Source organism: Aspergillus stella-maris, assembly GCF_047715825.1.
Source record: "Aspergillus stella-maris strain CBS 113639 unplaced genomic scaffold BDV14scaffold_27, whole genome shotgun sequence".
NCBI lineage: Eukaryota > Fungi > Ascomycota > Eurotiomycetes > Eurotiales > Aspergillaceae > Aspergillus > Aspergillus stella-maris.
This window is the reverse complement of record NW_027396821.1, coordinates 258,800-286,487: the sequence shown is the minus strand read 5'-3', so window position 1 is coordinate 286,487 and position 27,688 is coordinate 258,800. Positions and strand designations below refer to the sequence as shown.

Genomic DNA, 27,688 nt, shown 5'->3' with positions numbered 1-27,688 from the left:
ACTGTGCTCTGTAAATGCCTCATCGCCGAATATCTGGAATGAGGCATATTGTTGCTCTACCTACGTACTTCATTGCTGGGGAATTAGGGATGCGGCACATATCGTGAAATGAATTTTCATTTCATTTCAGGTATTTGAGTATCACGGACAGAAGGAGGGCATGCTCTCTTTTTGAGAAATCCTGGATTCCTGCCTGTCTATCTTCATTTCGCGTTCGTTGCAGTTTCTCAGTTCTCGGCCTGGTATCTCAGAGACCTCAGCGAGTAAAAGCATGATTCATGCAAATAGTGTTGCACCCCCAGCTTACTGCTATGTCAGACATGCAGGAACCGATAAATGCGCTGATCACTTGGACCCTGACTGGGACGTGCTCAAGCTCGAACACCGGGCACCGGCAATCGACCCCCACGTGCGCCGTGAGCGTATCACAGGCAAGCGCAACCATGCTCTAGACTTCATGACATCCGGAGATACCGGGGGACGAGACCGTGTCTGTCGGCTCTTAACCGACTAGCTGGTAGGCTGGCCGCTGGGTCTCTTCAGAGCTCAGTCCCCACCCCAGTGCAGAACTGCAAGGGTGCCTCTAACCAATCCCACTCTGTCTCACGCGGTACCCCGGATATTGATAACGGCCGTCGCTCACCCGCGGGTTCTCCGCTGACGTACCCATCTAAGAACCCATTCGACTAAGATCCCGATGTCTTGCGATGTCTCGAGGACATGCGACAGCTTGGTTTGGAGCTGGGCTTTGTCTTCTGTGGACTGCGAGCCTAGGGTTGTGTCATCGGTTGAGCTGTTATCGTCATCCAGGAGCCCGGTCACGTCTACCACCGAGATGCGTCCATTCAGCCCGACCTCGAAGCTAATTGAGATTTTGCTGAGCGAGACCTCGTCTGCTTTCGAGCTAGGATGGTTGACTGTAAACAGCAGCATGATGATCGGAGCTTGTCCAAGTTGCGTTCGCAACGTCACATCTACTTTCAGCTCCTCTGCGGCTGGTTCCTCGGACCCATCTTCAGACTTCAGTGTGTCCAGGCCGGCCAAGCCCAATAACATGTTGAGCTTCTTCTCGTTGACGTTCTCGTTCGTCAAGATTGTTACGTCGCCATTGGTTTCCGTTCCATGCGTCGAACCTTGCAGACTCGAGGTTTTCTCGTCGGAGACTGCGTCGTCGGGTTTTGCGAGCGGGAATGTACTGCGAATCATGTTTGCTAACAAGGCATATTGACGCAGCGTCTAGGTAAAGTCAGTAACGTCAAAGTATCTTTGAACGGCCAACATACCGGAAGAATATCCGCAAGCTGCCGGGGGTGGGAGAAAGGGATATCCCTCAATGTTCTCCCTCCGGCAGACTCGAATGGCTGGAACGTGTAGCTGTGTTGCTTGGTGCACTGTTTACCCTCCTCATCGAATGACTGTACAGATAACTTGCTCCTCTTGCGGCTGGTCTGCGTGGAGTCATCTGAGCCAAGGCCTTCAGCTGACAATGGCGACCACCCAGGAGCTAATAGCCCGTCATATGTGACGATCTTGTATTCTTGGGGTAGCTGCATTCCCAGATGTCGGTAGATCTCAGCAGCTACCAACAACGGCATATCGAGGGCTGGCTCCAATCTTGCAACGAACCGGCGGTTCGGCGATGAGCCGAGCATTGCAGAGTCAATGTCCATGCTCTCATTCCCTTGATTTCCGGTCAGGGTAGCCGGGGGATCGGCCCAATTCACAACTGTAACATCAGATGGAACCTGCTCGTGCGGAGCTGGTTCTTCGCCATGGTTGACCACAGTAAACACATCTGACCCAAGCCAGTCTTTCGAGACGCGAAGAGACGGATAGCCCTCTTCGCATTCAATGGCGATCCTCCAATTGCCGTCTGCATTAGGCCCGTCGATTGGATTCTCAGACGTATCCGTATTCATTTTGTCGGATGATTGTCGCTTCTTTGCATCCAAACCCCGAGCACGCGGCACCCAATAATCCAACCAGAGACCAACTCGACTACTCATGTGAAGACTCGGTCGCCCAATCGCGCCGCTGCAGAGCTGTTCATAGTCACCCGGTACTTTGCGACGGGATATTTCCTCGCTCCATAACCGCTTCACACTCTCATAGAGACCTTCAATAGCCTCGAAACAGTTGACCTCCTCGCTAAGTTTGTCATGCCGAGCCAGCCATTGGAGATTCTTGTGGAAATTGTCCAGACTCTTCCAGCTCCCGCGCGCGCCGTCCTCGGGGGTCTGGATCAGGTCGCGCTTCAAGACGGCCGTAGCCTCCTCACGGCGTTCTCCGTCGGTCCCCTCCGTAGTTACATATTTCAAGCTAACGTCCTTGACAACGTTTTGTCCTCGATAAAAGTCAATCTCAAGGTCGACAAAGTTGCCGGCAATGTTCAGGTTATCGTCCTGCCAGATCGACTCAAAGCGCTCGAGGTGGCTTAGCCGTTCAATGCCCTCTCTGTTCACCCCTCTTCCTGCAACGCGCGCCCTGAGTAGCTGGACTACCTCGGTAATATGTCTCCTGCGTTCCTCGTCATTGTCCCGAGCACTCCCTAATTTCAAGCCTGGCATTCCTAGCGCTTGAATGTCACTATCGTTCATTCCCGACCCAACCAGTGCATCGTGAACGGCCGGTGACGGGCTGATCCCGGAATAGGCGCCGAGCAGTAGAGCCGAGGGTGAACTGAAAGAGATCGCATTGTCGTTCTCCGAGTTCACCGCGAGAGGCGTGGCGTACTGCTGGTTTGATGTGGGATGGTTTGCGTGACCTTGCCCTGAGGTTGAAGGTGTCCTTGTCGCCGGCGATTTCAGCGACATTGTTCGGTTCATTGGCCCCGCGGAAGGATGAGGCGACGAGGTAAGGTGCGTAGGAGTCGCTCCTGGGTTCGGTTTCGAGGACGGAGTCGCCATCATGTGGTGGTTGAAAGGTTCCTCCTTGAAGAAACTTTAGAGAAAAGTGAAGCAGTAGTCAGGATGTAGCAGATAAATGAATAACAAGGCCCGACAACAGTAACCTCACGAGTAACAATCGCGAAGCGATTTCGGATATCATCTCAGTAAACACCAACCAATCTCCCAGTGGGAGCTGAAAGCACCACCCGATATAGCCAGATGTCGGTCAAAAGAGCGTATTGAGACACAAATAATGGCCCCTATTGAACTATAAAGTCCATCTCGTCTATCCCATCACAACGGTCGATGCGCTGAATGAAGGTCCGCAGCTCGATGTAAAACGGTAGAAAGAAAAGTGGATCACATGAGCTCGAGTTTGTCCTGTTTGTCTCTACGTCATCAAAAGTTGAGCTCCTGCTACTCTTGTACCAGAGTATACATAGCATCCCTCAATTCAGTTTTTACAGAGAGAAGTTGATCAACCTGAGAGGGTCAATTCAATACACCATGTTCAGCATAAGACCGCTGTCCCGCCGAATCCCCCGGTGGACCCAAGTACGTTCTGTATCAACTCTGGACGGCCACCCTCACATCGTAAGTAGATCACCTCAAGCTTACAGACACTCATACTAATAACACCTAGTACGTCTTTCCAAAGAATGGAACGCACCTCCTCTCCCTTCTTCCGACTGAGCCGCCTGCCGATGACCTCTCAATTGGGATAACCTCGAAGCTCCCGCCCACCCCCGACTCCTTCCGCGAGAACCCCAAGTTTCTCGAGACACTGCAAGACGTCGTCTCGAAGTACGGCCATGAAGACCCCGACGCCATTTCCCAGGCACAAGTAATGGTATCGACATCTGGTGCAAACATTGCGTCGGGAGGTGTTCTCATGCCGGGGCAAAGGCAGCGAAAGCGCCGCGGGGATGTCGACTTCACGAGCGGTGCTAGTGGTCAGGGTGGTGCTGGGTCTGCGGGGAGAGGAGGCTGGATTCATTTGTCGGATAGTCGGAGGCCGCCTGAATATGGACGAATTCCTTGGTAAGTGGTCTACTCTGTTGGGTGTGGTGCGCGGGAGTATTGACTGTGGATAGGCCTGAGGATATCTTTGGGAGCTTAGAGGTTGATGGTGATGGACAGTTTGTTGGTGGGACCGGGAACTATCAATCCAGTGGTATAGTCTCTTCATGAGCCTAAGAAGACTTGATACTGACTATTCTAGGGACTTACCGCATTATCACACGAGATGGATTGTAAGTTTCACGTCTGCGTTTCTGTCATTCGAGCTAACATGATATCCAGTCTTGGTTTGAGCCCATTCTTACGAGAAAAGCTGGTTCAAAGACTACGCGAAGAAAGCCAATAAACGGTCGTCGAAGAACTGATTGTATCATACCCCGGAATGTATTATAGTTGCCCTGCTGGCCAGCTGGCAATAGATCCCTCAAAGTCCTACTCAGACAAAATCAAATCATAAAGGCGTCTCGTCGTGGAAATTCATCTCTACTTGGAGAAAAAATTCGTTATTCGTGGAGTTCCATCGCTCGCCTTTTTAGGTTCTGGCTTCTTCAGCGGCTTCTGATTGTGCGTTGCGCTGCGCATTTGCTTCTGTTTTGCCGCTGAGCTCTGCGGTGAAGGTTTCGCTGGCGAAGCTGGAGGCGACGCCTGCGTCTTCTGCTTCTTGGTATCTTCAGTCGTAGCATCTTCGGTACCATCTGAATGTTCTCGCTTGATGCCAGCTACAGGTTGTTCCTCGTCATTCTCTTTCTTCGCAGCGACCTCCTCACCTTCAACCTTGATCGGTTCCGTCTTCTTCTTTGCATTCGCAAAGAAATTTGCAATATTGCTCTTGTTCTCTTTACTATCAACAGGCACGATAAAGTCGGGTGAGTTCTTGCCGACTTTCCCAACGTCCTTCGGAACCTGGTAGCACTCCAGGTCGCCTTCATACGGATTCAGGGCCGCCTGGAGGTCTTTCGACCAACTCGTCCGCTTAGGATCCAGCCATGCATTCCAAGCATCGCTCTTGGGTTCTAAAATCACCGGCATCCGATCATGGAGCCAGCTTAGGGACGGGCGCGCCGATGTCGTGATCACCGTAAACGTGTAGAGCTTCTCGTCGGAGCCTTATTTCCTTCAGTCCAGGGCAAATTGGCAAAACAAGAAACTAACTCACCCTCATACGAAACACAATCCCAAAGCCCCGCAAAATACATGAGATCGCCATCCTTGCGTTTGGTATAATGCGGGATCTTATCCTTCCCTCTCTTCTCCCACTCATAGTACCCCTGGCATACAACAACACAGCGCTTCTTTTTCTTCATGGATGTCCACATCCCGCGGTCCTCGGCCAGCGAGTCATCGCGGCAATTGATCGTTCGCATGAGACTGCCGTAGTCAGGCTGTCGCTTTGTCCAAAAGGGGACGAGGCCCCATTTCATGCCTTGAAGTTTGTACTGGATATCTTTTGGAGTTGAATCTGATGGCTCAGGTCCATGCGCGCCTTGTGGGTCTGTTAACTCTTGCTCTTCACCTGCTCGGTGCTCTGTGTTATCGTGGTTGCCGATGGGAGTGTCGGCGCGGTAGACGACGCCGATGTTGCCTGGGGCGAAGTTGTATGTTTCGCGAATTTCGTCGTCTTCGGGTGATTCATCAACGGGCATGCCTTGCTCTTGCAGTCGGCGGCGGACGAAATTCATTCGCTGTTGTGGCAATTAGCATGATGGTATATACTAGTGGTGGTGTTGGGTCATACTACGCCTAGAGCGTACCGGCCGCACATGGTGTCACAGTACAGTTAGAATGTATTGACAATTCCTAGTAGTTTGAGATAAAATTCAGGATGCGAATTGTTAAAATCAGCAGAAAGACAAGTCGTTGCGCGCGAATTAGGTAGACGGCGAGCCCTGGGAGGTGTAGGTAGCTCGGGTGCCTTGAACGTCATAGCGAATCGGTTCCGCTCCCTTAGATTCTTTCGTAACTTCCCTCTTGCCTTTGTCAACCGCCGTTCAACAACAACAAACCTACGTCCACCGCGCAGTTACCGCCTCTACATGATATACTCTCACTAATAAGTACCTATATACATCTTTCACAATGCTCAGCGCGGTGGCAGCGCGCCGCGCAAGCAGCGCCCTCCTCCGCGGTCCCCGAACACCTACCCTCCCCACACGATCTATCGCCTTCTCAGCTCATCCTCGACCTCTACAACCTCAATTGCCGCTTAGAAACTCGATAATATACACTCAGCTACAACCACAACGTCCCATCATCCCTCGCCATGTCCTTAACCTCTCCCTCCAAACCCGATCGATCAGCAACCTCCAACGTCTCCGCATCGAGCTCAAACAAGGATCCAAAGGCATCTGGCGCAAACACCCCTTCGTCCTCCCCTTTGCCATATTCTGTCTTGTCGTTGTGGTATCCATCTTCTCGCACGCCGTCTACCTCGAAGTAACAAAAACCCAACCGAAGATCGCAAAGTACCCCGCGCCAGTCGGAAAGGAGCTTCGCAAAGCTATTTACTTTACCGAGGTGAATTTTCAGCCAAAGAAGGCTCTTCAGCACTACCAGGAAGCTTTGAAGCTTGCACCGGAGAATGGCATGCACCCGTTCTCAAATGAAGTAGTCGGGATCAAGATCAAGGCTGCGGAAATGCTGGAGCAGGCTGGCGCTACTCATCAGGCGATTCGTACTCTGGAAGTATTGCGTGATAATCTTGTGACTTGGGTAACAAAAGGAAGGACGGAAGCGGCGCGGCAGGAGGAGAGACTAGCAGAGCAAGAAAAGGTCATCCAGGAGTTGAAGGCGAAGAAGGCCGCGACGAAGCCCAAGTCGGCCACGGCTGCTGTACCGGAACTGACGATCGACAATCCAGAAGTCATTGAAACATACGAGAGGATGAAGGAACTTGCCAAATGGGAAGACGATCAGCGGTACGAGAACCTCAAGAGAGCTGTCGGAATTTCAATTCAACTAGGCGAGCTCTGCGAGCACCGCGATGTACAAGATACCAAGAAGGCTGAGGCCGCACGAGAAAAAGCCGTTGACTTGAGCCTCAAGGAGCTGGCATATCGCCAGTCCAAGGGCCTCTCCATCAAGGGCATCGGCAGCGCCAGTGACGACGAAGCCAGGGACTCGGATATCCCCTATGTCACCAGCACAGAGGCCGCGATCGCCCTCAACACTCTCGGCCGCCATTACAGAGACAATAATAACTCAGACCTCGCCGTCGCAGTCCTGCTCCGCAGCCTTGAACTCGTCCGCCTAGACGAAGGCGGCGAGCCAACGTGCCGACAAGTAGACGTCATGTCCGAAATCACAACAACCATGAGTCTACGAGCGGATGAGGAGTTCCGCACCCAGGACCCCGAGAGCTCGCGCAACGAGTATCTGAATCACGCCGTCCAATGGGGCCAGAAGGCGATCTACATGGAGGAGAGCATTCCCGCAGATCAAAAGGACACTCTGTGTCACGCTAGCTGTGTCATGGTCTTGTTCAACCTTGGCGAGATGGCGTTTATGCAGGGCAAGAAGAAGGAGGCGGAGAAGTGGTTCAACAAGGCGCGTGAGGCAGCTGACGTTAGGTTGACAGGGAATGAGCCGGGTGTGAAGGAACTCAGGGTGGCGTTACTGGAGGCTTTTGATAACATGAACAAGAAAAGATAAACGAGGTTGGTGAGGCTGGGGTCGTTTGAGGCCCTTGGGGTTGTACATTATTCTGTATCTTCCATATCATGAACTTGTATCGAAGACACACTCTTCTATACCAGTAACCAGAGTCTCCGCTAGCCGTGGCAATGCTACTAACAACCTTGTAAGATCGATATTCTACATCGAGGATAAACTTCAACGACCGGGACAGATATATCCAAACCTACGGAGTGCTGAAGATTGAGGGCCCAGTAGAACAAGAAACCCAAAAGACTAAGTAGATCTACGCACGTGGTCGCCCGCGAGGTTCATCGAAAAGCCTCGATTTACAAAGTACAGTAATACCTGCGAGGTGCTTCATTGCTCATGGCTCATACAATCCCAACCAATGCCTGTCCTTTTTTTCGGTGATGGAGATGGGGTGGGGTGGGAAAGGAGAAGATGATGACGATGATGGTAGTGAAGATAATAAGAAAAAAAAGTTTGATATCAAACAAAAAGCTTTGAGAGGCTTTAATCTTTCTTCATTCTCCTGCTCAGATTCAGATTCCTTCCATGGATTCTCACAATTATTTTGTCATTTCCCATTTCCTACTCCGTCCAGTCACACACTCAACTCACAAAACCCAATCTACGCCCGCGACATAACGCCCCAAGCGCGGATCTTGTTGTCAGTGTAACCAGCGAACAGAGTCTGGCCGTCAGCAGACCAAGCGAGCGAGACACACTCGGGCTCGCGGCTCTTCTTGCCCTTCTCGATGTACTCGGGCTTGAGCTCGTCGACCTTGCTCTTCTTCTCGAGGTCGAAGATGGTAATGCTGCTGGCGGTGGCAGCGCACAGCCAGTAGCGGTTGGGGGAGAAGACGAGGGCGTGGATCTCGTCGCCGGCGTGCAGGGAGTACAGGTGCTTGGACTCGTTGAGGTCCCAGAGCATGGTGACGCCGTCCTTGCCACCGGAGGCGCAGAGAGAGCCGTCGGGGGAGATGGTGACGGTGTTGATGTAGCCGGAGTGACCGATGTGGTCGGTTTGGAGACGGCAGGAGGCGAGCTCCCAGACCTTTTGTTTTGTTAGTCAATTTCTTTCGTCAAGTAATTGATACTGCGAAAGCAGAGTAAAACTAAACAAAGAGAGATTGGTGTGTCCATCAGGCATTGGGTGAATTTTTGTCTCATGGCCATAAGGCTCTGAAGTAGCAAATACGTAGATATGCAAACATCATTGGACCAACTAAACAGCAGAAAAAACATGCGCAAATGTAAACGTACCTTGACAAGCTTGTCCCAGCCAGCGGAGACGATGACGGGGTTCTGGGGGTTGGGGCTGAAGCGCACGCAGCTCACCCACTCGGTGTGGCCCTTGTCGGTGATGGTGTACTTGCAGTCGCCGAGGGTGTTCCAGAGCTTGATGGTGCGGTCACGGGAACCGGAGACGATCTGGCGGTTGTCGGCGGAGAAGGAGACGGAGAGGACATCGTTGGTGTGGCCGACGAAGGTGCGGGTGGTCTGACCGGAGGAGAGCTCCCACAGGCGGAGGGACTTGTCCCAAGAGGCGGACAGAGCGTAGGCACCGTCGGAGGAGATGACCTATAAATCCAAGCACATGCATCAGCCAAACTGATTCTGATTCAAATTTTCCCACGTTTTCTTCCATCTTATCAAACCCCGCTTCCAGTAGATTTGGTCGGGGTTTTCGGGAATTGGGATTTCGGGGGTGGCATACACAGTCGGAGACGATGTGGGAGTGGCCCTCAAGGCTGCGCTTGGGGTAACCGTAGGCGTTCTCGTCGCGGGTCAGGTTCCAGATGATCAGGGTCTTGTCGCGAGAACCAGACAGCAGCATGTTGGGGCTATCGAAAACTTCCAGTCAGAACCAATGTCCATATTCCAACACAAAAAAAAAAGGACATGAATGCGATACGCATTCCATCCACGCCATGTGCAAATCATCAATCGGTGCCCTTACTTCTCCAGAGAGGTAGCAAGGGAAGTAACCCAGCCATTGTGACCCTCGAGGGTGCCGCGAAGAACCAGCTGCTCAGCCATGATCGGAGTTTGGGAGGACGATGGAAGGAGGCCGCGAGAGGAGAAAGGAGAATGAACGCGGGCGGAGCAATTGTCGTAGACTCTGCGCTGGGAATAAAATCACAGCCGTTCGAAGATGGAGGAGCCCTAACGTGACGAGACTGCCGCCGGTTGGCTGTGTGGGCCGCAACCCTAAGCTAAGCGAGTCACGTGACTATATAAGCATCTATACTAGCCTTTACGTACTTGAGCCTGTTATACAGTCACTGTTGGCGATAAATGCAGTGTTCTTCATTTACAAGCTAAATATACTCGCGCTATCACCTATTTTATCAAACAGGCCTAAACCTGGAATCCAACAAGATCTCCCATAATATACAAGCTCAACAATATCTACTCTTTAGAACCAGCTAGTTCTTGAACGTCTGAATATCAGGCATCCTGTTCAGTCCCTTCCCACCAGTCTTTCTACTCTTCGCTGCATGGAACCCAGTAGCGCTGTTGTCCCGGACATGCTGCCTCAACAGTTGCAGAACATCAGAGTCCGTCCATCTTGACGGAACAGGCCGGTACGCAGCCTTGAAGGCACCGACGGTCTGCGCCCATTCGCCGCTCTTAGCACCAGTCTGCTTCCATGTCTCAGTTAGCGTATCTTGAGGGACATTTGCGTCGCCCTCCGATGGAGGATCTTGGGTGGCCCAGTAGTAGATGTCCCAGTCGTTCTCGTCGAGGAACTTGTCGTACTCTTCCAGCTGTTCCTTGTTCATGTCCTTGAGATAGACGTCGGCGAAGGTAGACATGAGCAGGTCAGACTCGAGGATACCACGCTTTCGGCTCTGGTCTGTGGCCGCCAGTTAGCTCCATCCTACATCATGTACCTCGAGCAAAAGACTCCACTGATCACAGCGAACACTCCATGCAAAGCAGAGCAGCATGGTAAAAGCCGAGGGAATACTAACAAAGCAACCTAGCCCTCATAGTCGAAACATCCTCCCCCGTCCTCTTCAACGGCTCAACCTTAAACGTAATCCCCTCCATCTCACCAACGCCCAACTCCGGCTTCTGCGCCCCCGGTTCCTGGCGCCCACCCGTAAAGTGCTCAATCTTCCCGGGGTACGTATCAACGGGCTTAAAGCTCGGATCGACAGAGTTCAGCATCTCCGGCGGCGCATTGTTCTGTCCGACCTTGGGGAAGTCCTTCGTCATTGTAGACGTCGTGTTTGGCACGATTGGGTTCGGCGGCTTCTCTGTTTGGTTTGCGCGGTGCTTTGGCGCTGTTGAGTGCTCGCGGCCTTCGCCATCTTTGGTGCTGCTGCTGTGGTTTGAGCGGATTGCCGAGCTTCCGAAGGTGCGGGTTGCGAGGGAGACGCTCGTGTTGAAGGGGAGGGAGGTTGTTGAGGGGCGCGTGAGGCGGTGGAGGAGTCTTAGTGAAGTCATGATAGCTTTATATTTGGATATAGAGGGACAATTCTTTGTAAAGCTGGGGGAAGAAGGGCGAGACTTTTTTGAGATTACGATGGGGGAGCTAGGTGATTATGCGGGACTGACATCATCCGAGGCACGGGTGGCAGCGGGTTTGGTGTGTTTGCAGCGTTCAAGAGGCCAACCGGAAAGGTCGATTTCAAAACACCACACTGATCTAGAACGGTCATTGGTGTACCCTTTGGCGATAGATAAGAGGCCGGCCTAAGTATGGCTGGCTAGTAAGTTACAGATACTGAGTGATGCTAACTAGTATGCTACGGCCCGGGGACTTGTGAAGCAGTAACCTACATCTCCCATATGTATAGTGTCATAACAATAATCATGAGTATTCGAACAGTATACCGTGAAATATCCGAGGCTGCATCAGGTGGAAAGCACGCAACAAATGCATCAAGACTCCATCTTTTATCATCAGCGTAAACCCTTCCCACGCCTCTTATCCACAACGCAGGATATAAGAAACGAGATTAAATGAGATGCTTGGAACTATAAGAAAACAACCATTAGCATGGAGCACAAAACCGTGTTCAAAGCCGGAAACGCACCGGAAGTAAGCCCGCAGGTAGATAACCTGCCAGACACCAAGACCGACCAGCATGCCCATAGTACCGAACGCAAACCACTTCACACGCTCGTTGGTGCTCTCGTTGGTGTCGCGGAGCTTGTGCTCACGAGCGCGGAGGTACTCCATGTCGCTGACAACTTCAGCAACAATCTCTTCAATGCGGCGGAGGTCGGTCTCGATGGGCTTGAGCTTCTCCTGGGCCTGAATGCTGGACCAGTCGCGGGCGTCGGCGCCAATGTCGACGTCGAGTTCGATCGCTCGATGGGGGTTCGCAACACCACCTATAACATGTCATGTTAGATCTCTGACCAATTTCGAAGGTGTTTCAAGATCGGGGTGAGGGACATACGGCGGTTGACAAGCGTGTTCTCGAAGCAAACGTCAAAGGTGGTATCGCCAGGGGATGTGAAAGCCTGGCGGGTCTCGCCAATAACATCCTTCGGCCGTCCGTGGTCATTGCCCATCGAGTCTTTGATCTGTTCAGAAATACCAATTAGCATACCGCAACTCCAAAGGAGGCACCCCGAGACCGTGGACAAGGGTCGAATTCCTGAGAATCAAAGTCCGAATCCATATCCCAGGTCCAAGCAAGTGCGGAGTATGTCCCAATGCCACATACATGCATATTAACCATCTGTCCATCCCCCCTCTGCCCATCCACAATAGCAGTAACAACAACAAGCTGGTCCTTAAGGACAAAGTTCCGAATACACCGTTCGCCCTTCCCGGCCACAATGTCGAATTTCAAGGCGGCCGAAAGCTGCACGAAGATGAAGAAGAGGAGCCCAAGGGCTGACCCCATGCTCAGTCGGGAGGGAGACCCCATTGTGTCGCGGATTAGGGGATTGTGGTGAGTCTGGTTGAGGGACGGAGTAGTATTGCTGAGGCCGACTGCGTGGAAGCTCCAGGCTGGCCTATGCATGTGTGGATGCCACGCCGCGTCCGCTGGTCGGGGTGCCCGGGAAATAAATATTCCGAGGGGTATACTCACGTCTACAGGTTACTGGGCTTAGTGATGTTTTATGAATTGAATTACATTGATCTTTTCATGGAAATTGCTCGGGACGAAAGGAGTCTGGTTTGTGCAGTTTGCTTTCGTGTAATGGTTGCAATACCAGGTGGCTTCCTCTACCGTAGGATTTTGACAGCATATCCGAACATCTTGCCGGGGCACGCTCGAGTGGGTATGATTGAAACAGTATGTGCCTATTTACAGTGTTTTTGCCAGTGTCATAGCGAGTCTCACTATTGGCCCAATGATGGACCAGATCCGAGGCTGGTTCCCAGCGCAACCGACGAATCCCCAAAGTTGTCATTGACATTCTCTCGAGGACGATCCCATGTACGAATGTGACCTGTTGGTTATCTTATTAGCAATTGAGGTCAATATACTAGTTATGAAGTTGGCTTACCTTCTAGTGAAGATGTCATGATCGTATCCTCTTGAAAACCTAGCCAGCAAATAGGATCTTCACCGACGGCTTTCGACTACGATAACGTTAGCAAAGATTGTCCGATAATAATTCCTTGACATGACGAACCATGATCGGAGGTAACAATGCTGTGCCTGCCCTCGGTTCTACGGAGTGCTGAACAGGTTGGTCCGAGGCAGTTTCGCTGTCTGCGGCCGTTCGCTGAGAGTCTGATCTCATTCTCCCTGAGCTGTCGGCTCTAAGGCGGCTAAGCTGCTGGGGATTAGTCGCAACTAAGCTTGTACGGTTGCGAGCACTTGCTTGGTGATGCTAATGCACAATGTTCAGACGATGGAGATTTGAGGTAGATTGAATCCTGACGTACCACTTTCGGACGATGCAGCATGCCGACACTGAAATCCCAAAGCAACAAATTGCAGTCGTCCCCGACGCTGCCAATCCTGTATGTCCGCTCATCTGATCGCCATGGGTCAAAAGCTACTGCAGAAACCCACGAGTCGTGGCCTTGGCATCGTGCGACGATCTTGCGTTCCGGTAGTGACCAGATACTAACTAAATCGTCTTGACCTCCAGTAACGATGTATTTTCCATCTGGCGACCAACAGATGCAGGTAAGTCCCCCGTAGTAACTACGGAAAACGTCGAGAACCCTGAAGAATAGTTAGCGGGATCGCAACAGAGGCATTTCCAGCGAAGGCGCAATAACTCACTCTTCTTGAAGATAGTCCACCAACCGTAGGGACCCGTCTTCTAAAACAATAGCCAAATGTCTTTGATCTGGGGAGAACGCAAATTGCGTAATCTTCTGATTCGCCAGCTTCCAAACAGCGACAGGATTCGTCTTCTGGTTCTTTGAATTGACAGACTTCAACACCTGCAATGACCAGTTGGCTGACTTCACTGATTCCGTTGATTGATCAGGTAGTTCTGGGTTGAAGAGAGCATCTTCCTTCTCCTTATCGTACACTACCAACCGACCATTCTCATGTGCTGCCAAGAACAAGTTTTCCGATCCCGGTATCCATTTGACATGCGTCACTGGGGAGTTGTTGATGATCCCGTTTTTGTTGATTCGGGCGTATTTCTGAGATATCGGCTCGTACCAGAAGATGTCCCCGGCTGACGATCCCATGACCACATCAATATGCGCGTTACTCTTCGTTACTTCATTAACATCGTGACTGATCATATGTGCCTTGGTGAAAAGAATCTTCGACAGCGGTTCGTCCTTGTGCTTCGAACTCAAGTCGAGCCATTGGAATGCGCGATTGATATTCGCAAACGCAAATAGTCCATCCGGATCCCGCTCGCTCAAGCGCTTCGAGTTGGCCTCGTGAATAATAACTCGCGAGACGAACGATGAGCTGCTCTTGATGATATTGTTCTTGGGCTTTCGCTTCTTCGAGGGGTCTTTCACAGGCGGCGCAGCGAGGGCACTGTTCCCGTCTCCGAATGGTCGCGCAGTGACAGTCAATTTCGCAGGGAACGAGGTCTTGTTTCGAGATCCAACGCTAACTAACGACAGCTTGACACCGGATGTGGGAGGACTGGGGTTCGTCGCAAGTGGATTCGGATTGATGATCGGCGCTTCAGAAGGGTGTGGGGGAGGGGTAGCTAGATGCAGGTCGTCCTGAAGCTGATATGTTCCTATACACGAGCGCAGTGTTAGCAATGTCATAAGCTGACAGAAGATTGAGATGCTGCGTTATTGCGCCGCGCCTCGGAACCTGCCCTTGCTTGCACATCTTGGTACGTACCTTCTCCGGCCTGCAGCGGGCAACCCTTCTCCGGATGCGTGATAATGTTGTTTGTCTCCACAATGGGCACAGCCATGCCATTAGATGCTCCGGCTGCATATGCAACCGGAACGGTATAGCGAGGCGGAGGCGGGGGAAGGACACTATAAGCTCGGAGGTTAATCAAAAAACTACCGAAGAGCTGCAAGGCGTCTGAGATAACAGCAGCCGGCCAACCGAAAACATGCTTCAGATTTCTGACAGCTTCTGACACGGCAAGATAAGGAAGGAATGCTGATAATAACTCACAACATTGTGGCGTGATAGGCCTTATAGGTTGCGAGAGAAAATAGCGCGACGTCGCTCTCCTAGTGTGATAGCTTCTCGAACGCAAGACAAGAGCTCATAGAAAGGAGCGAAGTCGTAGCCACTGGGCTCAACGCGATGGTGCACGAGGGAGTGAACTGCTGGCGCAGCCTGCTGCGTTCCCCGACTGTTCGCGAAAGAGCACGCGGAGTTCTCGGCGTAAGCCCGACGGACAGGTTGGTGAGAGGTTGCGAACAGATGATACGGTGCCGTAGAACAATCAGCAGGAGACACAACAGGCCGACCAAGGCTGCAGAAGAGAGGAGAGGAGATTTAATGAGTCCGTTGGGGTAGCCACAGGAACCGGGGAGGGAACAGGCGCAGGCATCGAGAGCACAGCCAGCGGCCGGTGGAATTCCGGGGAACTGCGCTGTGGCTGGTTGGTGGAACTTGGGCGTGGGGCGGGCTAAGGCCGCTACAGTAAGTTGGGGTTTGAGTTCGGACATGACAGCAGTGGTAGCAAGGAGATGAGAGGCGCTTAATGCAGTGAAAAGGTTATGTATCATTCGAAATTAAATTAGGGTCAATCTAGAAACTGGCTCGGCCAGAACTTAAAGGCTCTATCAATTAGAGGACAAGAACAGCGGCTTGCAGCCTACCATACTGCGCATGAATCATGTACATACACTGTCCACAACTCTATCCAAAGCAAAGCTTAAGCAAAAGTATTTCTCGGGGTATCAAACTCCTCAAATATGACATACGCGTATGTTGCCTGGATTTAGGCTCCGCTTCCACTGACTCGTCGCCAGATCATGACCGCAGCAGCTCCGGCGCAGACCACGGCACCCAGGGCAATTCCCCACGACATCCATTTGCCCTCGTCTTCCTCTTCGCTTCGCGGAAATGCTGTGCTTGGTTCCATTGCCGCTTCTGCAATGTGCACAAATACCTCCTGAATCGAGCTCCAGGTCACGCTCACATGCAGGGGCGGCCCAGGCATGTTCAACAGAGCTGTGTATTCGTGAGGTTGATGCTCGGCGCGCTGAGTTGTACGATCTAAGTCGGCCTTGAGCGCAACAAACACACTTGGAAGCTCTTCCAAGTGCGGGTACTTCGACCGTAGTGCCGGGATATAAGCAAATGAGTCAGGGTCCGACGAGTCGTATGTGTACACCATCACATCACACTGATCCAGTAGCTTCGATTGGTTTTCAAGAATCGCAGGTTCGAGTTCCCCAAGTTCGTCCATGATCAAGTAGCATTGTTTGCCTCCAGGAAGTTCAACAGTGTTGACTGCTGTCCGCGGCTGAATTGTTGGGTGGTAAGTAGAACTAAACCCGCGTGACAGGAAGGCGTCTAGTAGAGCAGATTTCCCTGATCCCGGAGCTCCTAGTACGTGGCCCAGGACAACATTGCGACCAACTCGCCCAGGCCGCTTTCTCCGCTTCCGCGGTCGCGTGACCTTGAGGGCTGCCGTCGTGGAGGGATTGCTCCGGTCTGAAGACTCAAATCCCAAGTAGGCCAGATATTCCAGTGTGGTCTTGGGCGAGGTGAAAGTCGTCATACTCCACTGTGCCAGCCAACCTTGAAGGGTAACATGACCGGCTTCGTTTCGAACAGTGCACGATGGGAACGAACCGTCGGCCCAAGAAGCTGGCAAGCCTGGTGTTGGAGCAAAGAGAGAAGCCAGCTCAGCATCGTTCAGCCCACCATCGTTGTCTTTATCGGAGAGAAGGAAAAGATTGACGAAGAACCGGTATCCCTCCGGCGACAGCTCAGCTGATGCGTACGGCGGTACCTCAAACCTCGGATGGAGGTAGCTCTCTTGCAAAGAAAGACTGTCAGTGTATTGAAATGCACGAAGGATGATCCAGACAGTTTCGTGGCGCCCCTTCTCAGAGTACATCTTGTTTAGATGAATAAATCCTCGGCAATCTATACCAGACGGTGTCACTGAGTCCTGATGTGTCTTCTGTATCGTTTCCTTGATATGAACTAAGTCATCCTCGCTCAGAGGCTTTTCAAAACATCTCATCTGGAAATCTTTGATCTCCTTGTCCGACAGATACCCATCTCGATCTTTATCACTGAGGTAGAAAATGCGCTGTAATGCTGCGACCGCCGCGGGTTTGAGGGCAGACTCTTTCGCGTCAAAAATGGGAGCTATGGGATGTGTGACCGCTTTTTGGCAGAGGAAAAAGGCCTCGTTGACATTTCGATGCTCACGAGCACTAGTTCGAATGCATGAATCGATTTCCTTAAACTCTGACATCAACGGCAGCATCTCGTCCTCGATAACTTGAGTCTCGGTATGTTCGGCCGCAAGATCGGATTTGTTGGCACAGAGCACGACTGGCACGTTTACGCCGAGGGAGCGAAAGTGTGGCAGCCAGAAAAGAGCAACCCTCTCATAGCTGTAGTGATCAGAGTATACGAGCAAAATCACGTTGGATTTCCGTATTTCCCTGGCCAAGTTGTTGCGCTCCTGCGGCAGAGCTGAGGTGTCGACCACCGTCGTCGTTGTGACATTCTCGGGGGTTCCGATCGTAGGAGGGATGGTGATCTGGGGTAAGATGGGTTGTATCTTATTCGTCACGAAGACCCCCTTCACTAGGGAGGTGATGAGGCTGGACTTTCCGGTTCCCTCGTCTCCGCAAACACAGATCCGCACTAGGGGAGTGGACGTCAGTACTCTTTCGGTGGCCGGCTCAGAGCAAAGGTAGGTACCAACCGGTAGCCATTTGAGCTTAGGGCAGATGATTCCAACAGAAGCTCCAGGCTCCTCAAAGCATAGCTGGAGATCAACCCGAGTGCAAGTCGCCAGATGCACGACCGAGAGTCAGCGAGGTCCAAGGAACCGGAACTGTCTTCACGGAAGTTTGGGCGATCGCCGCGGTTCGTTGTCCTCGTGGCTGTGCGATCCGTTGCAGCCTCAGGCTCTGAGCCGGCCGTTGCTTCTACGTCACTGGGATATGCATCCTTGAGATGCAGCATAGAGCCTCGATAACAGTCAACTTTGTCCCTACGCTTTTCTGGGCTCGGCCATTCTTGCACTTCACAGACTCATAAATCGTTTACCAGGATCCCTATAGGTAGTAGCGTATTTATAAACCATCAACTCGTGTATTGTCTTGACCGACTCAGCCACACTGGGCAGTTGCCCGCATCTGACGAGAGCCATCGTCCCGACACCGTTCGCTAGCATTGAGTCAACGAACTTCTAGTGCGTTCTTCAGCTGCAGATTGAGTGCCTTATTACCCCCCGTCATTCTCTTCACAACCTTAACCACCTGGCAGTTGCTCGTCAAGCGCAAGTTGGACGGGGTAGCATCAGCGGCTCAGCATCCATTCCTCGCTCCACTTCCGGCTCCTCCCATTTGGCACGTTCTGGTCCCCAATCTTGCGACCATCCTCCATCTCTCTCGCTCGACCACTTTTCTTCCCTCAAAGAGCCTTGTTGCCCGATACTCCGAAGAGCGTGTTTCAAAATGCCTCTCGGAATCCACAACCCCCTTCCCTCGTCTATGTCGAGTAAGTCGTCGTTATCTCCACCTCAGATTTCCCCGCAGTTACCCGCAGGCGACACGCTGAGTGTATGAGCTGGCTGCTAATCTGACTGTCTTTGAGAATAGGCGAGTGCAAGAAGGCTGGTAAAATCCTCGCATCGTTCGTCGACCCAAGACAAGCTTTCGGACCCGACAAGGTCATTCCGCCTGAGATATTGGCTGGTGCTAAGGTATGGACAAGGATGCTCGTGACACCCACGGGATTACGGTGGCTGACCACTTATGTCTAGGGTCTCGCTATCTTGACTGTCCTGAAAGCCGGCTTTCTAGGCTCTGGTCGATTTGGTTCCGGTATCGTCGTTGCTCGACTAGGTGATGGATCATGGTCCGCGCCATCCGCCATCGCAACCGCCGGTGCTGGCTTCGGAGGTCAGATTGGATTCGAGTTGACTGACTTCGTCTTCATTCTCAACGATGCTTCCGCTGTCCGCACATTTTCCCAAGCCGGTACACTTACACTGGGAGGTAACGTCTCGCTCGCCGCTGGCCCGGTCGGTCGAAACGCTGAGGCCGCTGGTGCGGCTAGTACCAAGGGTGTCGCGGCTGTGTTTTCATACTCCAAGACCAAGGGTCTCTTCGCTGGTGTCAGTTTAGAAGGAAGTATGTTGGTAGAGCGCCGGGATGCCAACGAAAAGCTCTACAACAGCCGTGTGTCTGCTCGTCAGCTCCTCAGTGGCACTGTTCCTCCTCCACCTGCCGCGGAGCCTCTTATGCGGGTGCTAAACTCTCGTGCTTTCTATGGTGTGCGCATGAACGGTGATTCAATGTACAACGACATCCCAGTCTACGATGATCGCCACGATGATGTGGTCTGGGAGGGCCGCAGAGGAGACGCCTTCGGCGAGGGAACGCGACGTGAACGAACTGGATACAATGGACCTTCAGATGAGTACGAATATCGTGATCGACCGCGTCGCGCGACAACATGGGCGGATGATGTATACGATCGACCTGCAGGAGGAGGCCTTAGCCGCTCCTCCACCGGGCGCTTCAGCAACCGCAACGATACCCTTGACTCATACAACCGCCCTCGGAGCAATACCTACGACGATGATTACGTGTACTCTGACCGAAAGCCCAGTCGCCCAACGGCACCGAAACCGGTGTTTGGTCAGCGTACTGGGGGAGCTGCCTCGCTGCGTGATGACCAGGCCATTGCGCTATACACATTCGATGCGGACCAAGACGGCGATCTAGGCTTCAAGAAGGGCGAGGTCATCACAATCGTCAAGCGTACTGAGAAGAAAGAGGACTGGTGGACAGGCCGGATCGGTGATCGCGTTGGCATATTCCCTGCGTAAGCTACCCACATTGAGTGCTGAATCTACTGCTTCCTAACACTGAACGATACCAGCAACTATGTTGATGCCTAGATTTTCGACCAAGACTTTGGTTTGATGAACTTCATGACCTCGGACCCTATTGCTCGTCTATACCTATCCTCTCTTGCTCTCTCTATTCTTATAACATTGATCCACTTCTCGGACAATATGGAACCCCCCGAGTATTGTTTCCCGTTCAGCCCCAAGATTCCCTCTTCTCGCGTAAGCATCGGAGTTGGAAGGTGGTTCGAGTACTTTCGGAAAAGGAGCAAGCAAACGCCACTGATTGTGTGCTCTCTGGCAACAACGATCTCCATTTCTCATGTCAACCTCGTCCATCCATTCATATTTTCTGTCGATTGTGCTGCTCTCAATATATCCATGGATAGTTTTCGTCGTGCCAATTGCAGGTTTGTTTCTAGAATGAAAAGCGAGACCTTAAATAGCGCCGTTCCAGCTACTACTTAAAGCAACACTGCATTTACTATTGCATCGGGTATCAGCCAAAGGTCTGTATCCTGCCCGAAACGCCTTCTCTGTGAGGGAGGCATAAGTATGTTAAATCACCCTTCAGCTTCTGCAGCCGTGGTCGGGGTAAACTGCAGCAAAAGCCCCGCTACGCAAAGATATATTCATAACCCCAACCGCCCGCATTTTTTCAGCAAACACCCCATGTCAAATTAACTACGCAGCCGCGGCCACCCCGACCATGAAATCCCTGCTGCAGCCTGCACATCTGACAGCTGCATTCAATCGCGAGCTGAGCCTAGATCACCTGGGTACCGAGTCACCGGATTCGCTCCAATCGCCTCAGGTGGTTGACTTTCGAGTCCTCAGGCCGGTCACGACTCACGAATCAAGGGGCACGCGGCAGGAAAAAAATGCTCCGATAAGCGACTGAGCTCATGAAAGGTGAGGGGAGGCTGGGCCTCTAAAAATCAGCGATTTGGATACATGATATATGGCAGCATTCCAGCCCGGCTGGGATGAGGTTGGGACTGATCCTATGAGTTCATAGTTGGTGCTCTGCCGGCTTTTAGAGGGGTTTGAACCTGGACGGAATTCGATGCGATGCATCAAGCTTTACATTGTAAATAGAGGTCATAGCAAATAAGCTGGATGGGCTCGTAGTATGTTGTACCGTATGCCCGGGGTATACCTCGCTTAAGGCTCGTATACTCCAGTTAGTGCGGATAGCTACGAGTCAGGTAGACGTCAGCAACTGCTCTAAAACATTTTGACATGTTCATATGCCCAAGGATAACAATGTGATCTCTTAGAAAGAAGTTACAACAGTGGCCAGGACTCAGGTTGATATGAAGCATGACCTCATCCACACAGGGTTTTGCGTGAAAGACCCTTGGCAGGCAGTCTAAGCCTCAATACGGGGAGGTCAGAATCCCTGCGATCGTCAGTCCAGAAGGAACTGCAAAAGTGGGAACCCAGTTTCATGTTGCGACCCGATTCCTGGTTTCTGCTGAAAGCTTACTCTGCCCTGAGAATCCAGCTGAGAGCGCACGCTGAAGTCTGAGATTCTTAAGAACTTCGTCGCGGGCATAGAATGTTCTATATGGAGTAGATGGAGATGAACCGGAGGATTTGTCGATCGCTCCCACACTTCCAAAGATCAAGGAACCTTACTCCGTGCAATTCCTCGTTATTACCACTTATTGGCACTCTGGCCACAATAATATAATATATTAATAGAGAGCAAAAAGCTCACAGTGCTGGACTCCGCTGGGCGTCAGTGGCCAACCACAGACGACAGTCCGGAGCGTCTTGTTATTTCCGGCCGTTCTTCTTTGCTGCCACCACTTTCTTAGGTAGTCTACCTACCACCACCACCACCAAGTCCTCCCTCACCACTCTCTCCTGCCCTTTCTCTATCCTCATTCTTCCCGCCACCCCCCTCCGTCCCCGACAAACTTCTCGACTTTAACCCTCCCGACTTTGTCTCCTCCGTCTTCTCATCCCTCTTGCGACTTCTACGACGTGCTTCGGTCGCCGGATGATCAGCCGTCTCCGTCGTCCTCTCTTTCCTCTCGATCGCCCTGGAGGTCTCCCGAACGGTTGCCCCCCGCGTCCATGATTCCATGACCACCAACTGCTTTCGCTGCTCTTCGCCCACGGTGGTATTCTGACCTCCTTCCCACCAGGCGTGAATACCGTCGCCTCCTGGTCTTCACCACCGATTTCGGTTCACTGTGTCAAACCCGAATAATCTGGTTCCATGCAGGTATGTCTGTTTCATGCCCCCCTCCGCTTCTGATGGGAATACCCGTCGCTTCCTGTCGTGGCTATTGAATTCACCAAGCTTGTTGGGCTCGCTCTTCCCCTGCCCTTCCGGCCTTCAGCCTCTTTGAGGACAGGCAACTCTTTCCTTTCAGCCGAAGCACCGGCCGCGAGGCTTGCGCTTTTGTTGTCTTTGATTCTTGCAAGACACAACCGCTCTAACAATAATCGCGTTTTTATTATAGGCTTCAGCGAGCCCCCCTGAGGCTGGCGGAGGATATTCGACGCGGCGAGGCCATGGTACTCAATTGTCGATTAGCGACCCAAGCCACCATGTCACCGAGGCCATCGGGCACATGTACGATGACGACTACGATAAAAGGGAGTCTCGACGGCTCAGCTACATCTCCTCGCCGCTAAGCGAAGCTATATCCATTGTGCCCCAGAGCCGGCCAGCCGATTCTTCACAAACGTTGCAGGTGCAGAGCGGCCCCGACGGTGGCCAGCAACGACCTCCGAACGGCCAACCGCAACCTCCTATGACGAGAAAGATGTCCTCCGATGACAGCCCAACCTCGCCCGGAGCGTCTGATACTGCCACTACATCCTTTCCTCTGAATGACATCGATTACGAGTCCGATCCGGCAGCGGTGGCACAAGAACTCAACAACTTGGCAGCTATTAGGCGGATGTCCATGGATGTAACTGCTACTGGCGACCCCGACCTCCCGAGTTTCAATTTCCCCGTCCCGTCGATAGCCCCCTCTCCGTCCGCCGATGAGAATGATACATCGCGATTATTTTGGGTTCCTGCCAGTTTGCACCCGGAGCTGGCACCAAAAGAGTTCAAGTCGTTTCTTGAGAGTAAATCGGAACACATCAAACGCAGATCAGGCGATTTTTCGACGCTGAGCCCCGAACGTCAGAACTCGAATAGCTCCCTTACTCGAAAACGGTCCATGCTATCCAAGCAGATTGACAGCGGTTCAGGTTATACGGACGGCGCGGAGCGACTGGAACGAAAGCGGTCGCAAACTCGAGAACCTCAAGGCCCGAACCTACACGAAATAGAGAACTTGGTTGGTGAAACGACACCAAAGACTCCTAGCCCGGTCGCTTTATTGGATCAGGTCCAGTCTCTTCATATTTCGACCGAGGATGATCGACCGATTCTTCCGCCCGCCCCGCCAGGTCACAGCTTGAGACGCTCTACAAGAACTCAGTATCGAAAGGCGGGGAGTCTTAGAAAGGGCGAGCGTCCATCCATCGGGAGGAGAGCGGGCCGACCCTCCGACACGAAGGACGGCCTGGACTCTATTGTTAGCCCGACTGGTCGTGAACCATTATTAGGTCTGACTCGAGTGTCAACTGATCCAACACCTAGCGTCACGCGGGCTCAAAACTTGAACAAGTCCCAGCAGGCACAGGAGTCCACTTCGCCCACGAGTGCTGATTTGGATTCGACCGACGACTCGCAGCAGCCGAAAGAAGGCTCGCTCGGACAGCCATTGGCCGATTCTGGAAACCGAGTCAACACACCCCAACAGCCTCGACAGTGGGATTCGCGCACAGGCACGAATGGACGCCAGGATCAAAACATCCCGGAGATTGTTGAAACTCCTCCAGCCGATGCCCATACAACCCCGTCAAACCTCTCCCAACCTAGCAATATCCCTCCTCGTGTATCCAGCCATGATCCACCGAAACAGCACAAGTCCGACAAACGGTCGCCCACTTCCCGGTCACACAAAGAGTCATCCGCTACCCTGAACGACTTCGCAAATAATCCTCAGGCGCTACCAGGCAACTCCACCCGAACGGACAATCTTTCCTTCATACCGACCTTGACCGAAGACCGCAAATCCGAATCAAAGAAGGGCAAGGATAAGAAGGATTCAGAAGGTGGCCGCAAATCAAGCTGGCATTGGTTTTTGGGCTCTGAAGATAAGGACAAGGAGAAAGAGAAGAAAAAGGACAGTGACTCCAAGAAAATCAAAAGCAAGTTGGTGGACAAGGTACATGACGCCACCAATGTTCTTCCAGCGGCCAACGAACCAACCCAGCGGAGGGAGAGTAATGTATTCGATCGACACGATTCGAAGCTCGAAGAGGAGCGCAAGAAAGACAGTGTTCGAAGATCGTCAGCAGAAACGAAGAAAGAAAAAGAAAAAGATACCGGACTATTCTCTTCTATCTTCGGCGGTGGTAGGAAAAAGAACAGCGACCACCACCACAAGAAGAGCCTATCCAGAACTCTATCGCCCGAGCCCCCGGCCCGAATTCTTCAAGCCGATATCGACTATCCCTGGACTCGATTCTCCATACTGGAAGAGCGAGCCATCTATAGAATGGCTCATATCAAGCTTGCAAACCCCCGACGTGCTTTGTACTCTCAGGTCCTTCTCAGCAACTTTATGTACTCTTACCTTGCAAAGGTCCAACAAATGCATCCGCACATGATGCTCGCGTCGTCAGCACAACAACGGCAGCAGCAAAAGGCCCAGCAACAAGTTGAAGAGTATCAGCAGTACCAGAGATACCAAGAGGTAAGCAATCGCTTAGAACTTACACCTTGCTTTATTACTAACGAATACAGGCTCAGGATCAGCAATATGGCGATAGCTCCTACGACGACCCTCAGATGTACGATTATGGCGATGACTCGCATCACTATCAGCAAGATCCGCGGGGCAAACACCAGGGCTACGATAATGGATACGGCTATGGCCAGGGCCACAATCAATATGGACATATGTCGTACGGCGACGATGCCCAGCTAGACGATGACGACGATGATATGTGGTGACAGAGGCTGTTCTCTCTCGTGCTACTAATACTTTTCACCAACGCGCAAATACCCCCTTTGCCACTACTGGTTTAATATGGAACCTGTACACTGATTCACTTCTCTGTTTCTGCTTTCCTTCGCACTCTGCTCGAGTGCATGCTTAATCCGCAAGGGATGAACAAGACAGGAAACGAGCCGGCTGGTGCCTATACTTTGTTCTGTGTCTATATAGCGCTACTCCTTCAGCTAGGGGGTCAGGCAGCGCACGACATGACCTGTTACTTTGGTTTGATTTGTTCGCATAGCGTCTGGGGTTCTATCATTGGGTTTCGTTCGTTGCGTTTCTACATTTTTATCTTGTCTCGAACGTGTCACGGATTGACGGTTGACGCCGCATATCGTTCAGTTCACCTTTCCTTTTAGCATCTGTTTCTCTCTCTCTTTCGAGTATCTCATGGCTTGCCAGGGCCTCGGCGGTTTCTTGCGATTGGCGCTGTAGGAAAGAGGCTGTATAATAGTAGACTGGATCACTAATTACAGTATTTTATTTCACCCTTTATAAGTAAACATGTAGTGTATGTACAATGTAGTGTGCATGTGACTTTAGTCTCAGCTCCGCATAAAGCCTGTGAGCTATATCTCACGTGACTATGATTTATGTCATGGCCTGGGGTCGATCGCCGACCCCGGATGGACACTTTCTCCTATTCAGATACCAGTCCCAACCTCGACGCCCAAACCTAGCTACTCGCTCTCAGAAATCTAGTTTCTCTTGCTCCGAATTCTATCGCAGCCAGCGCTTAACCGATCGCTCCTCGAGGCCACATCAAACCGCCGCAGTACAACTGACTGTCATCGTCATCGCCATCGGCGGAGACCAGAACCACACCAGATCACAATGGCCTACGAACGCGAACAGTACGCTCCTCTTCTCCCTGAATCTAGCATTGTACTGCTCAATCATTCAACTTTTGCGCAAAAAACAAATAAAGAAACCAACCCGCTAACGCTCGTTACTTGCGAATGAAACAGACAAAACGATAACCTCCTAAACTCCCTCTCCGGAAAAGTCTCGGCCTTGAAATCAGTTACTATTGATATATACGATAATGCCAGGGACCAGGATACGCTTGATCACTCCGTATGCTTCCCAAATACCTTCTCAACCTCCCTCGCAACACCCGCCAAAACACCAAAGATAGGAAGATGCGCTAATATATATTTGTGGGAATGCAGAACCAAGTCTTCTCATCCCTAAGTACAGGCCTCAAGGGCTCCGCGAGCAGATTGACGAGAATGGCAAAACAGGGTGATACGGTTGCTGTTTTGAAAGTCGCGGGGATTGTGGTTGGCACGGGGATATTGCTTTGGTTGATTATCGGGTGGATCTTCTAATCGGTCATTTCTACGTCGCGGAGGAGAAGACAATGATGGGTTGAGTGATTACCGGGGCAAGCAGAGCAGGGAGCAGGGGGTAGGGTGCGGTCATGCTGTGCTGCATCGTCTTGCTGGCGAGATGATGTGTGGACTGCGGTCTAGGTCTGGGTCTAGCTCTGGATTACCGGTTGACCTCGCTTAGTCTTGAATTTAGGATTGAGGTGGGGTGGTTGTGTTTATCAATGGGAGGTTTAGATGGGGGCATGCGATACGCTTCGGCGCATGGCTGGGCTACTTACTTGGGTTACGTTATTAAGCTTTACCTGTATACTAATAAGACTACATAGTTCTTGCTTTTTCTGCGCTGCATGATGTTATAAGCGAGAATTCAAATCTTGATACATTTTATAACTTGTCTGGTCTGCACATATTCCTCGTCTTCTGGTCTTATATACAAATTAGAGAACTTACAGCAGGGTTGCGGAAGACAGATTTCCTTCTGCGGGGAATATATGTCCGGCTATTTAGACGTTATCTACATAGCCTGAAATGCATTAGGTGTTAGACATGTATTGCCTATATGCAATGAACCCGACTATCTAGACGGAAAGTCCTTTCCAGATGGCACTTTGCAAATGTCTATGCCTATGTACCGAGCAATTCAGCAAAAAGGCCCATTTGTTCACTTCAATCCAGATGAAGACCAGTCAGAAAGTCAATTGACGCCATCGACTTTGGAAGGTAGGATGGTAAGGTAGGTACCTAAGGTAGGTACCAAGGTGTTTGGTCAGCGGGGATGCCCGCTCCCATCCGTGCGGGGGCGCGACAGTCCCACAGTATATGTATACTAGAGTACCTTAGTTAGGAAGTCTAGCAGTGCAAATCGTCGCACCAATTGATAGGGCTGATGCCGGTTTCTGTAGGGCGTCTCCCGGCCCGCGCAGGTATACGCAATCCTAATGTTCTACTCTGTACAGCGAGACTGCATATCCCTTTTCTGGGACAAGTACGGGTCTTCTGGATGTTGCTCACGGCCAGACCATACATCTTCCTCTGCAGGCTTAATCCTCTTCCAATTTATACGATGCTAGATATGTATCGGTCGAAGTGGGCCCTAGGACGTTGAAGTTCGCAGTCCGTCTAGGTCGACTGGCGCCGGATATTGCATCCTGATGAGTTTATTTTGACCGCGTCTGCAGAATGAGTATAAACCCAAATAGATAACTCCCTCGCGATGTTCTAGGGGACATGAATTTGCAATGTTGCGGCTACTGAGGTGTACAAACATATGATTGTTGCCTCCGGGTCCTCT

The 27,688-nt window shown here is 51.8% G+C and overlaps 10 protein-coding genes across 10 annotated transcripts; 5 read left to right on the top strand and 5 right to left on the bottom strand.

Moving 5' to 3' along the window:
* Window positions 1-10: 10 nt before the first annotated feature.
* On the bottom strand, window positions 11-3,221 carry BDV14DRAFT_173454 (RNA polymerase II mediator complex middle subunit MED1). The gene is made up of 2 exons (XM_073768735.1): window positions 1,284-3,221; window positions 11-1,236 (listed from the first exon to the last, which is right to left on the bottom strand). Exons 1-2 carry the CDS (start codon window positions 2,907-2,909, stop codon window positions 640-642), a joined length of 2,223 nt encoding a protein of 740 aa, XP_073628187.1. The 5' UTR covers window positions 2,910-3,221; the 3' UTR covers window positions 11-639.
* Window positions 3,222-3,301: 80 nt separating this feature from the next.
* Window positions 3,302-4,437, top strand: BDV14DRAFT_61087 (uncharacterized protein). Its single transcript, XM_073777139.1, has 5 exons — window positions 3,302-3,482; window positions 3,532-3,929; window positions 3,983-4,062; window positions 4,111-4,141; window positions 4,191-4,437. Exons 1-5 carry the CDS (start codon window positions 3,396-3,398, stop codon window positions 4,252-4,254), a joined length of 660 nt encoding a protein of 219 aa, XP_073628186.1. The 5' UTR covers window positions 3,302-3,395; the 3' UTR covers window positions 4,255-4,437.
* On the bottom strand, window positions 4,392-5,670 carry BDV14DRAFT_200208 (SOS response-associated peptidase; the record flags this gene model as incomplete). The annotated part of the gene is made up of 3 exons (XM_073773456.1): window positions 4,392-5,014; window positions 5,065-5,590; window positions 5,644-5,670. The coding sequence occupies 3 exons, from the start codon at window positions 5,668-5,670 to the stop codon at window positions 4,392-4,394; spliced, it is 1,176 nt and encodes a 391-aa protein (XP_073628185.1).
* Window positions 5,671-5,875: 205 nt separating this feature from the next.
* BDV14DRAFT_173448 (TPR domain protein) lies at window positions 5,876-7,682 on the top strand. The gene has a single exon (XM_073768734.1). The coding sequence runs from the start codon at window positions 5,985-5,987 to the stop codon at window positions 7,554-7,556; it is 1,572 nt and encodes a 523-aa protein (XP_073628184.1). The 5' UTR covers window positions 5,876-5,984; the 3' UTR covers window positions 7,557-7,682.
* A 490-nt stretch (window positions 7,683-8,172) lies between these two features.
* Window positions 8,173-12,415, bottom strand: BDV14DRAFT_189767 (WD40 repeat-like protein; the record flags this gene model as incomplete). The annotated part of the gene is made up of 9 exons (XM_073771246.1): window positions 8,173-8,598; window positions 8,808-9,125; window positions 9,534-9,572; window positions 9,774-9,777; window positions 9,987-10,404; window positions 10,523-10,986; window positions 11,594-11,894; window positions 11,963-12,089; window positions 12,233-12,415. 9 exons carry the CDS (start codon window positions 12,413-12,415, stop codon window positions 8,173-8,175), a joined length of 2,280 nt encoding a protein of 759 aa, XP_073628183.1.
* A 257-nt stretch (window positions 12,416-12,672) lies between these two features.
* BDV14DRAFT_173439 (WD40 repeat domain-containing protein) lies at window positions 12,673-15,453 on the bottom strand. Its single transcript, XM_073768733.1, has 7 exons — window positions 15,092-15,453; window positions 14,804-14,946; window positions 13,757-14,693; window positions 13,411-13,696; window positions 13,155-13,355; window positions 13,026-13,101; window positions 12,673-12,968 (listed from the first exon to the last, which is right to left on the bottom strand). The coding sequence occupies exons 1-7, from the start codon at window positions 15,094-15,096 to the stop codon at window positions 12,859-12,861; spliced, it is 1,758 nt and encodes a 585-aa protein (XP_073628182.1). The 5' UTR covers window positions 15,097-15,453; the 3' UTR covers window positions 12,673-12,858.
* Window positions 15,454-15,505: 52 nt separating this feature from the next.
* On the bottom strand, window positions 15,506-18,050 carry gem1 (ERMES complex Ca(2+)-binding regulatory GTPase GEM1). The gene is made up of 2 exons (XM_073768732.1): window positions 17,823-18,050; window positions 15,506-17,761 (listed from the first exon to the last, which is right to left on the bottom strand). Exons 1-2 carry the CDS (start codon window positions 17,830-17,832, stop codon window positions 15,870-15,872), a joined length of 1,902 nt encoding a protein of 633 aa, XP_073628181.1. The 5' UTR covers window positions 17,833-18,050; the 3' UTR covers window positions 15,506-15,869.
* A 345-nt stretch (window positions 18,051-18,395) lies between these two features.
* On the top strand, window positions 18,396-20,062 carry BDV14DRAFT_60984 (SYLF and SH3 domain-containing protein). Its single transcript, XM_073777138.1, has 4 exons — window positions 18,396-18,622; window positions 18,724-18,827; window positions 18,888-19,954; window positions 20,012-20,062. Exons 1-4 carry the CDS (start codon window positions 18,580-18,582, stop codon window positions 20,028-20,030), a joined length of 1,233 nt encoding a protein of 410 aa, XP_073628180.1. The 5' UTR covers window positions 18,396-18,579; the 3' UTR covers window positions 20,031-20,062.
* A 1,711-nt stretch (window positions 20,063-21,773) lies between these two features.
* Window positions 21,774-25,553, top strand: BDV14DRAFT_173429 (putative telomere silencing protein Zds1). Its single transcript, XM_073768731.1, has 3 exons — window positions 21,774-22,215; window positions 22,457-24,757; window positions 24,808-25,553. Exons 1-3 carry the CDS (start codon window positions 22,210-22,212, stop codon window positions 25,015-25,017), a joined length of 2,517 nt encoding a protein of 838 aa, XP_073628179.1. The 5' UTR covers window positions 21,774-22,209; the 3' UTR covers window positions 25,018-25,553.
* Window positions 25,554-25,710: 157 nt separating this feature from the next.
* On the top strand, window positions 25,711-26,784 carry BDV14DRAFT_173428 (SNARE domain- containing protein). Its single transcript, XM_073768730.1, has 3 exons — window positions 25,711-25,917; window positions 26,032-26,140; window positions 26,236-26,784. The coding sequence occupies exons 1-3, from the start codon at window positions 25,898-25,900 to the stop codon at window positions 26,392-26,394; spliced, it is 288 nt and encodes a 95-aa protein (XP_073628178.1). The 5' UTR covers window positions 25,711-25,897; the 3' UTR covers window positions 26,395-26,784.
* Window positions 26,785-27,688: the final 904 nt, after the last annotated feature.

Bases quoted from the DNA above. Each gene is read 5' to 3' on its own strand.
- BDV14DRAFT_173454 (XM_073768735.1), bottom strand. From the start codon at position 2,909: ATGATGGCGACTCCGTCCTCGAAACCGAACCCAGGAGCGACTCCTACG. The intron at 1,237-1,283 runs GTATGTTGGCCG...GACTTTACCTAG, and splicing joins AGCTTGCGGATATTCTTCCG to ACGCTGCGTCAATATGCCTT.
- BDV14DRAFT_61087 (XM_073777139.1), top strand. From the start codon at position 3,396: ATGTTCAGCATAAGACCGCTGTCCCGCCGAATCCCCCGGTGGACCCAA. The intron at 3,483-3,531 runs GTAAGTAGATCA...AATAACACCTAG, and splicing joins TGGACGGCCACCCTCACATC to TACGTCTTTCCAAAGAATGG. The intron at 4,142-4,190 runs GTAAGTTTCACG...CATGATATCCAG, and splicing joins ATTATCACACGAGATGGATT to TCTTGGTTTGAGCCCATTCT.
- BDV14DRAFT_173448 (XM_073768734.1), top strand. From the start codon at position 5,985: ATGCTCAGCGCGGTGGCAGCGCGCCGCGCAAGCAGCGCCCTCCTCCGC.
- BDV14DRAFT_173439 (XM_073768733.1), bottom strand. The intron at 14,694-14,803 runs GTACGTACCAAG...GCTCGTGTATAG, and splicing joins CCCGCTGCAGGCCGGAGAAG to GAACATATCAGCTTCAGGAC. The intron at 13,697-13,756 runs GTGAGTTATTGC...ACTATTCTTCAG, and splicing joins GTGGACTATCTTCAAGAAGA to GGTTCTCGACGTTTTCCGTA.
- BDV14DRAFT_60984 (XM_073777138.1), top strand. From the start codon at position 18,580: ATGCCTCTCGGAATCCACAACCCCCTTCCCTCGTCTATGTCGA. The intron at 18,623-18,723 runs GTAAGTCGTCGT...CTTTGAGAATAG, and splicing joins CCTTCCCTCGTCTATGTCGA to GCGAGTGCAAGAAGGCTGGT. The intron at 18,828-18,887 runs GTATGGACAAGG...ACTTATGTCTAG, and splicing joins AGATATTGGCTGGTGCTAAG to GGTCTCGCTATCTTGACTGT.
- BDV14DRAFT_173429 (XM_073768731.1), top strand. The intron at 24,758-24,807 runs GTAAGCAATCGC...TAACGAATACAG, and splicing joins AGTACCAGAGATACCAAGAG to GCTCAGGATCAGCAATATGG.
- BDV14DRAFT_173428 (XM_073768730.1), top strand. From the start codon at position 25,898: ATGGCCTACGAACGCGAACA. The intron at 25,918-26,031 runs GTACGCTCCTCT...CGAATGAAACAG, and splicing joins ATGGCCTACGAACGCGAACA to ACAAAACGATAACCTCCTAA. The intron at 26,141-26,235 runs GTATGCTTCCCA...GTGGGAATGCAG, and splicing joins AGGATACGCTTGATCACTCC to AACCAAGTCTTCTCATCCCT.